At 47.9% G+C, this 14,880-nt stretch overlaps 1 protein-coding gene across 1 annotated transcript; it reads right to left on the bottom strand.

The window, feature by feature from the left end:
* Positions 1-1,969: 1,969 nt before the first annotated feature.
* On the bottom strand, positions 1,970-8,222 carry LOC149328666 (uncharacterized). The gene is made up of 3 exons (XM_089559604.1): positions 7,416-8,222; positions 5,070-5,272; positions 1,970-2,370 (listed from the first exon to the last, which is right to left on the bottom strand). Exons 1-3 carry the CDS (start codon positions 7,825-7,827, stop codon positions 1,996-1,998), a joined length of 990 nt encoding a protein of 329 aa, XP_089415730.1. The 5' UTR covers positions 7,828-8,222; the 3' UTR covers positions 1,970-1,995.
* Between the last annotated feature and the right edge of the window lie 6,658 nt (positions 8,223-14,880).

Below are 14,880 nucleotides of genomic sequence, written 5' to 3'. Positions count from 1 at the left end.
CTAGAGGTCAAATCTAGGAGCCAGTTGACCTTCAGGTTCAGCATGGGAGGAGTAGAGCTTCTCGCTCTGAATCATGTGCGTAGTTCTTGTGCGCAGCTGTGTTTACCGTGGTTAATAATTGTCATAAGCCTTAACATAAACTCTCAAGCCCAAGAAGTTGTTGAAAGGTGCCACGCACGTGCAGTTCAGCAGTAATGTCTTAATTGCCATTGCACCTGGTGCTTTGGTAAGTCTGTGATGCAAAATGAAGTATGAAAACTTGCTCGAAGGTTTTCTTTTTCGTGCTTATTACCACAAATTTACAAGGGCGCAGATTTGTTCCGAAATTAATACCTTTCAAGTCTGACGGAGGAAAGCAAATTCGCAAAGCACGCGACAACCATTATCCCCAAAACAGTCATTTTTATCAGTGTGGCAAGTGGCAGCAGCTTGCTCTGCGACAAAGCCATTCTTCCTTTGTGCAGCTTTTTCAGTCAAGTCAGAAGCAATCAAAGCAGTGGACTGCATACTGCGCACAAGGCAAATGTCGTTGGTCTTTCCTTGAAGTCAATAATGCTTTCTTGGTACATTGGAATATCTCCAAGATTTCTCAGGTTGGTCGCCTGGAACAAACGAAAGTTGCTCTGAGCGCGATTGCTTGGAATACTTTGAAGTGAGAGCTGCGATAGTGGGAACTCGCCGGGATCTGTAACGCTGCAATAGGAAAGCATGACGAAGGCAGTGAATCGAGCATCTTCCATTATTCAACGGAATGGCAACGCAGCTGCATAAGTCGTGTGTGGTTATACTGCAGCGAAGACAGGGTCTAACGCTGCAGATTAAGATGGTTTGATTTTCGACAGCACTTGATGCATCAGTGTACAAACAAAAGAGCCACACAAATTAGTGGGTTAATGTGCCCCACAGGACCCTGGACAAGGCAAATTGTCATCCAATAAAAATATAACAGCGATTATAATCGGCAATCGTGACCAGATGCGTAAACCAACACTTCGATGACAACGTCACTGAGTTGTACTTTCAGACCCATTCCCCAATGCAGATTCTTGCAGTCTTCAGCTATAGCCAAATTTCAAGCGGGACTGAAAGTGCGCGAGAAGCAGTTATGTTTAGCACTGCTGGTGTTGACTAAACGACACGAAATACAGCTGCACTTTGTAACAGAAAAGCAGAACAAGCAAGGATGAGGCTTGGCTTTTGAAACTATACTCGTGAGACTCAGAGTTTGCCACTATCAAGAAAGCATGCCTTGCAGATGACGTACTTGGTTGACCAAACGAATAAGATGACCGGAAACTGCCCGACCAGTGTTGCCACACCTCAGAGCAGTTTGGAAAAGATTTTATTACAATGAACAAATAAAATGAAGTGTCAAGTGTACTGCATCGATAACAAATTGTTAACAAAATGAGTATGTATCAGCCTTTTCCAGTGGAGGTGCTGCGCAGAAGGGCTCTGACAAAAACGTCGCTTTTAAAATATCAAACGTAACGTATTGTCTAAAAGGTTTTAGTTGTGGTGAATAAAAGTTGCACAACTTCACGCAATGTTGACACAAAGCACATTGTTCTTGGAAAACGTCACCAAAAATGTCACCCCACTGCATTTCTACACCAGCAGAGGATTCAGCGAAGTGAAGAGCGGCTGTTTTCGTTTCAGATCATTTTTTTCAGAGGCCCGCGCCATGCACGTTCATGAGGGTAAGATCACTATTACAGAAGTTGAGGCACGGACAGGTTTCCCTGTACAAGAATGCTTATATAATAGTCTCTTTCATCACAACCATTGTTGGTCCACAATCTTGAACACTTCCCATAGTTATGCGTAGGTTTTGCCGATGCAGCTAAGGCTTAGCTTAGCAACCTTCGTACATTCTCTCCCAGCTTTATTTCGGGGCAGCATCAAGGGAAGCGGACTGTCTTTGACTCGCTATACGCAGAGAACTAAATGGCGAGAAGGCACTGCAAAGTGAAGCAATTAAAAACAAGAATTCATTCATTCCACAAGGTATCGCTCAATCACGCCGAGGATCTCAGCCTGGCACCTGACCAGTTTTCTGGGGCTCAACGACCGAAGCAACGCCGCCACAGTCTTCCCAAAGTACATCGCAGCATCGTCGCAGTCGGCTGTCTCGGCGACAGTGTGCGCTGTTTTAGGAGTAGGCTGGCTTCCCTTGTCCAACTCGAACGGTCCGTAGGCGGCATCGGGCTCTCTCGGACGTTTGGAGCTGCTCTGAGGAAGGGATCGGTCAACCTCAGGAGAAGATGACCTTGCGCTTGCGACTGAAGTGGCGCTGATTATCCGAAACTCTAGGTTGTTGTCGCAGTCATCGTCCGGCAGCAAGACCTCGTCGAATGACTCCGGGGGTGGCTGCACAATAGCGGCAAAAAGAATCCATAATGGCATGTAAACCAAACTTACAAGTATTTGCAGTAAGTCACTCCACAGAAAGGCAGTAACAAAACACGTCCATATCGTTAATATGACAAAAAAAGGCCCTCGGATACGTGGTGGAATTGTGCATTGAACTCAAAGAAAAGTCCGTGCACAATTCGTTATAATTATCAGCAATCGCAGTGACGCGCACTACAGGAGAGAATGGATCTCCAAGTAGCCCTGTCCTGCACACACTTTGGCCATCCAATCCTCACTATTGCATTTCCAATATTTAAATTGAAGACTGCTTTCGGGATATTCATCATCATCAACAGCCTGACTACGCCCACTGCAGGGCAAAGGCCTTTCCCATACCTCTCCAATTAACCCTGTCCTTCGCCAGCTGTGCCCACCGTGTCCCAGCAAACTTCTTGAGCTCATCCGCCCACCTAACGTTCTGCCGGCCCCTGTTACTCTTGCCTATCTCTTGGAATCCACTCCGTTACCCTTAAGGACCAGCGGTTATCTTGCCTTCACAATGCATGCCCTGCCCAAGCCCATTTCTTCCCCTTGATTTCAACTAGGATGTCGTTAACCACCGTTTGTTCTCTGACCCACCCTGCTAGCCTCCAGTCTCTTAACGTTGCGCCTACAATTTTCCTTTTCATAGGGCGCTGCAATTAAGTTGACCTCTCATTACCTAATCTTATCTCAACACTTGAATCTCTGCCGAACAGAGCTACATTTGCCTCCTCTTGAAACTGTCCGCCATGTAAGAGATATTCACAGAGGCGTCCACACCAACACTTGCTGGACCCGCCCTTGTCGGAGCAATCCGGCAGCAATTGGCGAATAAGCGGCCAAGACAGGCTGTAAGAAACGTTTTTGTGAGTGTGCACCGAAGCTTTGTCATCTCAACACCGCCAGGCTCTCAGTCACCCGTGTGTTCGCGGGGCGGGCCATGACGTTCACAGAGGCTCGGTACACGTTGACGAGAACGTGCGTGTGCAGTCTGCATTCAGCCCAGTGCTCAAGTTTTAAAGATCCAGATGCACCATGCGTGGAGGTCAAAGAAATCTGTGTGGCCGGATTAGTATAAACCCGGTCGAAAACAATGCACTAATAGAATACACTAAAGATTCATAAATTCACACAGGAATTTTTTAACCTGGCTAATCATATTATTGGCTTAACACCGGCGGTTTGAGCGATGTATCAAAGTTATTGACAGGAGAGTACCGAGTATTTGTATTGGAAATGAGTAATTTCTGTGTCAGGTATTGGTATGGGAAATACAATTTTTGAGGGCATCAGCAAGCAAGAGACCCCGAGAATTATCGTGTCCAGCCCTCACTTCGTCATCAAGCATAGCGATCCTCTTAGGCAGTTCTCTTGGCATCCTGCACACACCTTTGAGAAATGAAACACTTTTAATAAAATTATCACTGGCTCATGGCACATTCCAGCCTATATACAGGGTGTTTCACGTAACATGAACCAGTGATTTAAAAAAAGTGGCTTATTAGAGCTGGACGAAACCGACGACACATTGTTTCTCGTCATGTCGGGCTCCTCAGAGTTTTTTAAATTCTGCTAAATAAGCTAAGATTAATTCTGTAAATTTCCTATTATTCAATTTATGGTCAAGTGCCTTACCTTATGTTAGAGGGGGTTAAGAAAGAACCGATGCAATTTTTCGCAGCAACGTACCTGCTACGTGGTCCTTTTTTCGGCACTTAAAGAAAGGTCGCGACATATGAAGAAAAACCATGTGACTGCACTCGTGCTCCCAATCGTGTTTTGAACGAAAGATACGTTGCGCGCTGACCGTGCCCAAGGGAGCGGCCGCCTCGCAGTTCGACAGGCTGCTAAATGATGAAAAAAAAAAACGGAGGTGTGCCTTAAAATATTCTTCACTGCTTTCCCTTCGTTTTTGTTTTGCCTATGCGATGGCTGAATTGAAGCTCCGTTCGAATTGGCTGTCGATGGCTTGCTTATCACTTATCGCAGATTGCGGCGGGCGCTTTCCATGTCAGGAAGAATGCGCTGACGGATTTTCAAGACTATGCTGAGAGAGGCGTCGGCCGCACGCTTTTAGACGGCGAGCGCGCACGCTTCGTTCACTCAGGATACGCTAGGGAGAGCTATGTTATGGTAGTGCAATTGCGCAATTACGTGGTTTTTTTTTCATATTTCGTGGGCTTTCTTGAAATGCTGGAAAAAAGGACTACGTAGGAGATGTGTTGATGCAAAAAACTGCATCGGTTCTTTCTTAACCCCCTCTACAACTTAAGGTAAGGCACGTTACCCTAAAGTGAATAATAAAAGTTTTGCTTAATTAATCCTGGCTAATTAGCTTACTAAGCATAATTTTAAATATACTCTGAGAAGGGCCACACGGCGAGAAACAATATGTCGTTGGTTTCTCCTAGCTCTGGAGCGCCACTCTTTTTTAATCCTTGCTTCAAGTTAAGGGAAACACGCTGTATACATGGCATCAAATACCGACGCTAATTTCCGAGGAGTTAATATACCCATTCTTGCAGTGCCTACTGCCTACTGCTGGGTGATGCGGCAAGTGATATAGCTGTACTTGCTGAATTTCGCAAACAGGCGTCCAGAGAAAGCTGAGCTCGTGACAACCTTGCTCAAGCGTCTGGAACCCTGCATACACAAGCGAACAAGTGGATTACCGTCTCTCGGTCCATATTCTCCTCGTCAGCAGCCCCGCTGAGGCCCCGCAACTGTGCCATTGGCTCCAGAAAGGACATGGACTGGAAGTAGCGCCATTTTCCGACGTAGACCCTGACCGAGTCCTGGTCGCCCTTCGGTCGGATTTTCTTCCTTTCGTTGCGGTATGTCCGCCGCTTGTTGCTGAACAGATTGCGCAAAGAGGCTGCGGACACAATCGCCGTCATTTCAGGATGAACAAACACATTAAGGAAACACTATAAACAACTCAAAATGTGATGCTAAAGGGACCCAACACTGGATTATAAGCACCAATTTTTGTCGGCACAAAAGTAAGCTTGCTGTCTAAGGTGCTGGATTCCGGAACGGTTTTGTTGGAAATGCTGCAAAGAATTTGTAACGAGAATATTTGAATCAGTGCATGCGCCAATTTTCATGTTCCTCATAGCCTGAGTCGCTTTGGGAAGTTAAACCCCAATAAACCAACTAAACTAAACCAACCATTTTTATGTACCCCGGTGCTGTAAATAAGGTCAGCGAGTGCAATGGCGATTGCACGCCGGCAGAAGTGCTGTGCCAAAAACTCAATTTCAAGTGCAGGCATTATTTAGACATTTTTAGCACACAATAGCGGCAATTCTAGTTTACAAAACAAGACATTGTTCTTCACACACTCAGGTACAGGTCGCTGAGAAAATTTAGTGTTCCGTCTAACAAAGGCAAAACACTGTGGCGCCATCTAATGACAAAAGCTAGAACCACATGGTCGATGATGTGAAGGGAGCGTTGGTTTCACTGAAGGGCGAACTGGAGAGAGCTCAAACAATACACTCGAACCTCGTTGTAACAAAACAGTTTATAACGAAACAATGGATATAACGAAGCTACGGCTACAACGAAGTAATCACGAGGCCCATTCAACTTCGTTATAACAAGGTTCAATCGAAAGAAAATTTAACTACGCGACTAAAGGAAAAAAGGAACATTCACTACTTAAAAAAAAAAAAATCAGCGATACTTCACAGCGATGTCGCGGGGCAGGTCACGGGGCGGAATACACCGATAATGGCTGGTTTCCTTGAGCAATATTAAGGATCTACCTGGTTTAAAAATTTTCGGACATGTTAGCAATTTTTTGTTTTTATTTGCAGCCGTGAGAGTTTTAAACCTCCCGACTACCTCAATTTTGGAAATTTTTCATTGCTGCTCTACTAGCTTTAATTTTACCCTTTCACTTCCTCAACATGTGACTGCATTTTTTAGATATTCGTTTGTTGTTTAATGGCAATGGGCATGTGTGCTGGGCATATGCGCCACGCACTAAGAAGTACCAGCTCCATTTTGGCTCAGCTCATTCAAAGCTTGCTAAGAGAGGGATAACTGTCATTCCTTCCTCCAGCACTCATCAAATCATGCCACCACAAGACAAAGCTTCTGCACCCAAGTCGAGCGTTTTGGAAATTCTGCGACACCGCTGAAATGACTGTTGCTTTGGCGGAAACTGATACAAAAGATAAAATGACCCTTGCAAATGCACACAGAAGAAAAAATAAAGAGAAGCTTCATTGTCATACCGCACGTGCATCGTGTGTCCCATAATCTCAAGAGAATCGCGCCTCACTTCAAGTCGACGATGTTTTCAAGGCGCCACGCACTTTCGAAGCTTCGTCGAATGGCGACAGGCAAGGGTCCAAAGAGATCTACATGCAGTAACAAGCATTAAGAAATATTTGTTTCGTGCAACGAAGGTGTTCATAGTATCCCTCTGAGCTGTGAACAAGTTAACGTCGGCCAGGCGGGTCGCTGTCGAAATGACTGATTACGTAAGCATGACAATTCCTTAGATAACGGCTACTACACGAATCGTACACCGCCCCATTTGCTGTAAGGACTGCAAACACTTCGGTAATCGGACGGCATGAAGGAAGGCTCGAAAGTGAGTTGGTTGAAGCGGCAAAGATAGCTCCGAGTTACCGATGTATCAGCACGCCCTCAATACCTGCGACTGAAAAAGAGCAGCGTTTTCTTATATCTTAGAAAAAGAATAAGAACACTTTTTGCGTTTGCTTATTCCTTACCTCCCCCTTGCCGCCACTCTGTCCCTTTAGTATTTAGTGCGCTTTTGAATGACAATGCTTTGAGCATACACGATTGCTCGCGCTAGGAAACGTGAGCTTCAATAAAGCTGTTGAAAGTTAGCGCTCGTCCAGTCGTCCGCCTCTCTGCCCTTGCGTTTTGCACTTCCACACCTCGTCATGTCTTACTAGCAGGTCCAAATTGCTACTGTTGAGGTGTTGGCAACTAAAAGGACTAGCGCGCACTAAAACAGAACAGATATAACCACCTACCGGCGGTGTAAGGTCCATACGCAGGCCAGTTTTTCCTCATACGAGACACCACGTCATTCCACATGGACTCCTTGAATTCGCGCTTCGAGTAGTCCGGGTTGTCAACATCCCAAAGCGCCGGTCTCTCCCTCACGAGGTCGATGAAGTATTCGACCGCCGCGTGGGATATGGTCATCGTCGTCGAAGTGGCTGAGGTTTCAGGCACGACCGTACGGCGCATTCCAGGCGGCGTCAACGTCCGGGCTAGTCTGTGATGCGGTGCTGGCTCAGGAGGTTCGCAGGGAACGAGTACGCTGACTGGAACCAGGTTCACCGTGCCGTCGGGTCTCCTATCAAGGCGTACGAGCGAGCCAGTACCGGGAACACCAGAGCTCGCCGGTTGTCCAAGAAGTACGGGCGGACTTTCACTCATCCCGCGGGGCAGACCCGCGTTGCGCACAGCGTACGAATGGCGCCACGTGTTGGGAGAGCTCCCCGCTCGCTTCGGCAGCTGCGTCGGCACTGGTCGTAGGAAGGGAGAGGCGCTGAACAATAACCAGCGTCGCTCTCCGCGGCGTCGGTTCCCTGACCGCCAAAGATTCTCTCTTTCTCAACGCAGACTTGTACTACCTTTATGCAAGCCGCAGACACAGAGGCGTCGACTGACGGGGAGTAAGGGGTGTTCACTCTGTATTCTTGCTTGCTCGTTTGCTGGACGCGAATGTGAACCGCGGGGCAGTTGACGACGCCATCCGCTCGCCAGCCGGGGACCGTAGGGGGGTGCGGCGGAGGAGGCTACCAACCGGCAAAGGGAACGGGAGTCACGTGTTGCACGGAACCCACTCGCGCAAGAGCATGGGAGCAAGAGCGAGCGGGAAAACGGCCTGGAAATCGGCGCTTGTCATCAAAAGCTACAAAAGCAGTTTTGATGTTAGCGGCACCTAGCGCCCGCTTTTCAAAGCGTAGAAAAGAAAACTCTCTAACCTCTTTGCAGATGGCGCTGCAACAGCGCAGCTCTCTTGTAGCGCGTTATATGAATCGGGCAATGGTACGCGCCAAGTTGTGCCCAATGCCAAGATACATAAATACTGTATGGTCCGTTCCCAAATGTTTCCAGTTAAAGCAGCTGTAGTATGCAGTATTTTACACCAGAGAACAGACAAAGGATACACCGCACAGAAGAGGCGAACCGGGAAGATCGTTTAATGAGTAAAGCAGCTTTTGCCCGCCTTGTACTTCTGTAGTGTAGATTCAAACAAACTCATTTAAATGTTTGATGCCCGGTAGAGGCAGGAGAGCTTGTTCCGCAATTCAGAACGGTTTATCAGTAGTTAAAAATCTAGGTTTTGCATCGTTGTATTTTATTCTAACTTCAGTAAAACTTTGTAAACATTTTTTGATGAAATTTAATAGCGCAAAAACAGCTTTGGCCAGAGAGCGCCATCGCACCAAGTGGTTTTCGTATTCGCTAGGTGGGGCTAAGGATTCATTTCACAAGCATTCCATACTAAGTTAGTAGAATGCCAGGCCTGGGGAAAGCTTGTGCCTATTATTGGTAAGCTGTGCCGCCTGAAAGCACTGGTGTTTGAGCGACGTACGATACTTAATTACGCCGCGGTTCGAAAGCAGCATCTCCTGCATTTTCAGGCGAATGCTCAACGCTCTAGGCCACCACTGCGGCTGAATTTTTTCCGATAACTTACTCCTCCTACTTGCTCCAAGTTTGGTCTTTAGTGTGCAGAAATGAGCAAAATCCTGCCTGGTGCGGAGTTGGGCCTAGGCGAGGAAGCCATTTTGGGAGGTGTGTTTCAGCTCGTTTCATATTTGGATAAATTTGGTGCACATTCAACCTTTGATATGTTCTGCAGTACACATCTTTCATGCACGTTAAGTTTCACTGTCATGGGGTGTTTGTTTCATACAGTGTGGTATCTATATACTCGCGCTAGTTATACGAGTATTACGTACAGATCTTGTTACCCCATTCATGGAATGCATATCCCTTTCGACCCTGTAGCTTTACCTACTGGCCTTACTTATTTGAAGCTAAATTTTGTCCGAACACATTATGTGAGTTACGTCGCAGTAAGGTAATCGGTGGTTTCATTACTCGAATCTGTGATGCGACCCATTTCTAAAGGATTGTTATCTTGTTCTTTATGCTTTTAAGTGTTATTGTGTAGGGTATCAAGATTTCCTATCGCAATTCATTCGCAACAGAAAAACAGAACTGGAATTACATGGTCATCACGTGTTGGTTTGCACTTCAGCGTCAATAGTAAGGGTTTTGCTAATTTTTGAAATATTAACACTTACCGTATCACACATTGAAGAGCTTTTATGACGTCATTTTTAAAAAGTTAAATGAGCAGAGACACCGAACAGTGACCGCTTATTATATCTGTAATGATGCGTGGGGCGTTAGCACACACTGATTACCATGTGGCATTCACCGTAGAACGATAAATAATTTTTAATTGAGCTCCTCTCACGCTGTTTTCGGTTTCAACAGCCGTACGATAGCTCTGTAGTGAAGGTTTATGAGCGCAACTGAAACCACGGTTTCATCACTGCTTCTTATTCGTTGTCACTGCGGCTACTGAGGGAGGCTGCCTTAAAGGGACACTTCGGCGGTTTTTGAATATTTTGAGTTAATATTATAATCGCATCACATTTTCTAGAATCCTATCTCTCCAGTACAAAAAATTGCTCGTGAACATACTGAGTAAAAATGTTCTAAAACAGCAGAAACCAAGAAACCGAAGCCGAAACTGTGTTTCAGCGAAACTATCAAGTCACGAAATACCAACCTATGACGTCACCGATAAAGTCCCCAAACTTATCGCCTGCGCGTTGATTGGCTAAACTGACGACTGCAATCGACAGAATGGGTCATTATTTGTCTGGTGTGACCAAAACACACGCAAAGCGCACACGGTTGCCCCTAGAAATCGCCCCGATTAGGGCCTCGAAATAGAGAATTTGGAAATTAATTTTTGCTGCAGCAAGGCATCATCTGGCTGCAAAATTTTGCAGAAATGACGAGAAAAATACGAAAAACTTACACTGGAAATTGTAGTGAAATCTGTGGAGGCGCAAAAAAAAAAAAAAAACGCCTGACTGGTTGTATACGCAATGCCTTGCGACCTCGAGCTTACCTAGAGCTTGGAAAAACGCTAACATTATCTTATTTCATAAGAAAGGAGACGCCCAGGACTTGAAGAATTACAGGCCGATATATTGTATGTTGCCTACGAGGTATTTACTAAGGTATTCGCTAATAGGGTCAGCACAACCTTAGACTTCAATCAACCAAACGACCAGGCAGGCTTTCGTAAAGGATACTCGACAATAGACCATATTAAAGCTATCAATCAGGTGATAGAGAAATGCGCAGAATATAACAAGCCCCTATAATAGCATTCATTGATTACGAGAAAGAATTACAGTGATTCTACATTGCTATTATGCCTAATGGCAAACATCTCGAATACAAAAAAAAAGCATTAGACTCAGTAGAAACCTCAGCAGTCACGCAGGCATTGCGGTATAAGGGTGTAGAAGAGTGTTATATGAAAATATTGGGAGATATTTATAACGATTGCACAGCAATCATAGTTCTCCATAAAGTCAGCAATAAAATTCCAATAAGGAAAGGTGTCCGGCAGGGAGACACGGTCTCGCCTATGCTATTCACTGCGTCTTTACAGGAGGTATTCCGGAGCCTGAATTGGGAAGAGTTGGGGATAAGAGTTAATGGAGAATACCTAAGTATTCTGCGATTCGCTGATGAGATTGTCTTGCTATGCCACACAGGAAACGAACTGCAAAGCATGATAAATGAATTAGACAGGCAGAGCAGAACGGTGGGGTTAAAAATTAACATGCAGGAAACCAAAGTAATATTCAACAGTCGAGCAAGAGAACAGCAGTTCGCAATTGATGGCGCGGTGCTGGAAGTAGTAAGAGAATATGTCTATTTAGGGCAGGTAGTGACAGCTGATCCGGACCATGAGAGGGAAATATCTAGAACAATAAGAATGGGGTGGAGCGCATATGGCAGGTTCTCTCAGATCATGAATGGCAGTCTACCTATATCCCTCATGAGAAAAGTATACAACAGCTGTATATTAACGGTACTCACCTATGGGGTAGAAACGTGGAGGCTAACAAAGAGGGCTCAGATTAAGGACAACGCAGCAAGATATGGAAAGAAAAATGGTAGGAGTAACGTTAAGAGATCGGAAGCGGGCGGAGTGGGTGAGAGAACAAACGCGAATTAATGACATCCTAGTTGAAATCAAGAGGAAGATAAGGGCTTGGGCAGGACATGTATTGCGAAGGCAACATATTGACACGAGGATTGGAAGTAGAAGAAGAAAGCGATCGCAGCGGGTAGAAGTAGACGACGCTGAAGTGTAGGTCGGTTTTCTCTGGTGCCCTGGTTCAGCCGCTGCAGTTCCTTTTCAGTGTAACAACTGTTACACATCTGGTGGAGGTGCGGGGTACGCTTCCCGACCTGCGTACGCCTACGACATAAAGACGGAACTCACACCGGTCCATCAGCGCCCAAGCCGCCGCCTCCGCGGTGAGTCACCTGAGTTCGGGCCTCTTGCCAACCCGACGAGGAAGACGCAGCCTCGACCGACGGTCCCGCCGGAAATGGCCACAGATAGTAGGTCCCCGGCGCCCATCCTCTACCACACGCCGCGAACACCGCCATCTTTTCACGGCGACGTGTACCAAGACGCGGAAGACTGGTTAGACACCTTCGAGCGGGTCGCCCGCTGCAACGGCTGGAGCGACGACCGCAAGCTCCATAACGTGTATTTTGAGCTCGAGGACTCCGCTAGGACATGGTACGAGAACCACGAGAGCAACCTGTCCACCTGGGAGACATTTCGCCGAAATCTCCTAGCTACATTCCCCAACGCAGACCGCCGGGAGAAAGCTGAAGCTGCGCTTCGCTCCCGTAACCAACGGACTAACGAAAGCGTCCGCATGTATGTAGAGGACATGACGCGCCTCTTCAAGCGTGCGGACCCATCCATGGCGGAGGAGACGAAGCTTCGCCACCTCATGCGCGGGGTCAAGCAGGAGCTTTTCGCCGGTCTTGTGCGCAGTCCACCGCGTACTGTTGCCGAATTCCTCACGGAAGCGACTACCATGGAGACGACGCACCTGCAACGAGCCCGGCAATACAATCGGGATATAAGCACGCTTGGGCCCGCTGTTTCTTCGATGCCGCTACGGAGTGATGCGGCCGTTTTACGTGACCTAATCAGGTCGATCGTCAGGGAGGAATTACAAGCCCTCCAGCTGCCTCCCAGCGCGCCGTCTGTTACATCGCTGTCTGAAGTTGTCCGGGACGAGGTGCGCCTAGCAGCACAGCAGCAACAACTGCCTGAGATCCCAAGACAGACTGAGGTCAGGCCTACCTATGCATCTGTCCTCTGCCGGGCCCCAACGTCAGGCTACGACGTGAATATCGCGACTCACGCAGCGCAGCCGTCTGGTCTTTCTCGTGTGCCTGCTCGACCAGCTTACCAGCGGCCACGGAAGTGTGATGTGTGGCGTGCACCGGACCGGCGGCCCCTTTGCTACCACTGTGGTGAGGCGGGACATCTTTACAGGGCCTGCCCGTACCGCCGAGTGGGTCTGCGTGGTTTCGCGCCCGACGACCCTTGCCCCCGGAATGGCGAACGACCATTCGAAATTGAAGCTCATCTGTCGGCCCGTCAGAGGCCTGGGACATACGGTCGCTACGATCCTAGGTCGTCATCTCCGCTGCGTTACCGTTCCCCAAGCCCTCGCCGAGATGCCGGCTATCCTGAGCGGCGTTCTCCCAGTCCACGTCGGGAAAACTAATTCCAGCGGTCTCCGGAGGCAAGGCCGCTGCTGTCGGGAAAACTGAAGCTCCTCCGCCGCCGATATACCGATACGCTGATTCCGCACAGGGGCAGGGTAGCGACAGCATCCGACGCGCTACTTCTGATTTGTGTGTGACGATTGACGGAACTGACACCATCGCTTTACTTGATACTGGTGCTGACTATTCAGTGTTGAGCCACACCCTCGCCCAGGAATTGAGCAAAGTTTTGACACCATGGTTGGGCCCTAGCATTCGCGCGGCTGGAGGTCACCTCATTAGCCCGGCCGGAAGGTGCACAGCCCGAGTCGGCATCCGCGGTTTCGTCTACGTGGGTGAATTCGTCGTCTTGCGCGAGTGTTCGAGATATTTGATCCTGGGCTTCGACTTTCTAGAGGCAAACGGTGCTGTGATCGATCTACACGAGGCGCGAGTCACATTTTCGACGAAGCAAGCCGTGGCGCACAGTGACACAGAAGACCCAGGAGTCAACGCTCTGCGTAGAGTCGAAGACGACGTAATGCTGCCACCACGGTCCAGTGTGCTGGTGTTAGTGAGGAACGACTCGTTTCACGACTACGAAGGTATTGCGGACAGTCACCCTTCGCTGTTGCTCGAGAAGGGTGTGGCTATCGCGCGCGGTCTTCTCGAACTGAATGACGGCTGTGCGACAGTTTTTCTGACGAATTTCACGAATGAAATTCAGCACCTCGCCAAGGGAACGGCCGTCGCCTTCCTCGACGACGTGGATAGGCTGCCGAATCTGTGCCCCGTAGAGGTGAATCTTCACGACGACGCCGCACCAAGTAACGCCCTTCAGAAGGTTAAAATCAACCCGGAGTTGTCACCTCATCAGAAAAACCTCCTGTCGTCGCTGCTACTTGATTTTAAGGCGGAAGCCTTTAATGTCTCATCGTTGTAAGCAGCAGTTGTCGACAGAAATTGTCACGCTTTTCAATTGGTGGAAACGGTCGTGACGTCACAGTGCGCGAATTTCAAACGGGGCCAATTGTACTTTGGCTAGTAACCATGCAACAACCACTTGACGGGATCGTATAGTGATGCTCCAATTAAGTGGGACTGAGCTTAGTTAATTGCTTAATTACCCAATTAGCCTAATTAGCTTTACTAGTCAGGCCATATAAATAAATAAAACCGATTAAGAAATTGGTCGAGCTCAGGAATCGAACCACGGTCTTCGGCGTGAGAGACGAGCATGCTATCCACTCCGCCATGCCAGCTCGATGGTTTGGAATGAACAAAGGCGCGTCTAGTGAATACGGTGTCTTCACTCACTCTCATCCTCCTCCATTCCCTTCCCGCGAGGTTTAGGTGTCCACCGACAAATGAGAGACAGATACATTTCCTTTCCTCAAAAACCAATTTACTGACGAGCGAGGCGTAGAACCGAATGGGCGATGGCGTTCTATGGACTCCTTGGCAGCGTTGCAAGACGCTGCCACTTCCTCCCTTCCTCTACGGTGCCGTTCAGGTGTCCACCCAGATGACAGAGGATTACTGCGCCATTTCCTTTCCTCAAAAAGCGTTGCGTTCAAAGGGCAAGGCATCGCGCTGAACGGGTGGTGTTCCGTGGACTCCCTGGCAGCGCTACAACGC

The sequence above is a fragment of the Amblyomma mixtum genome, chromosome 9, assembly GCF_055824585.1.
Source record: "Amblyomma mixtum isolate Tamu chromosome 9, ASM5582458v1, whole genome shotgun sequence".
Lineage (NCBI taxonomy): Eukaryota > Metazoa > Arthropoda > Arachnida > Ixodida > Ixodidae > Amblyomma > Amblyomma mixtum.
This window is presented reverse-complemented; position numbering and strand designations above follow the sequence as displayed.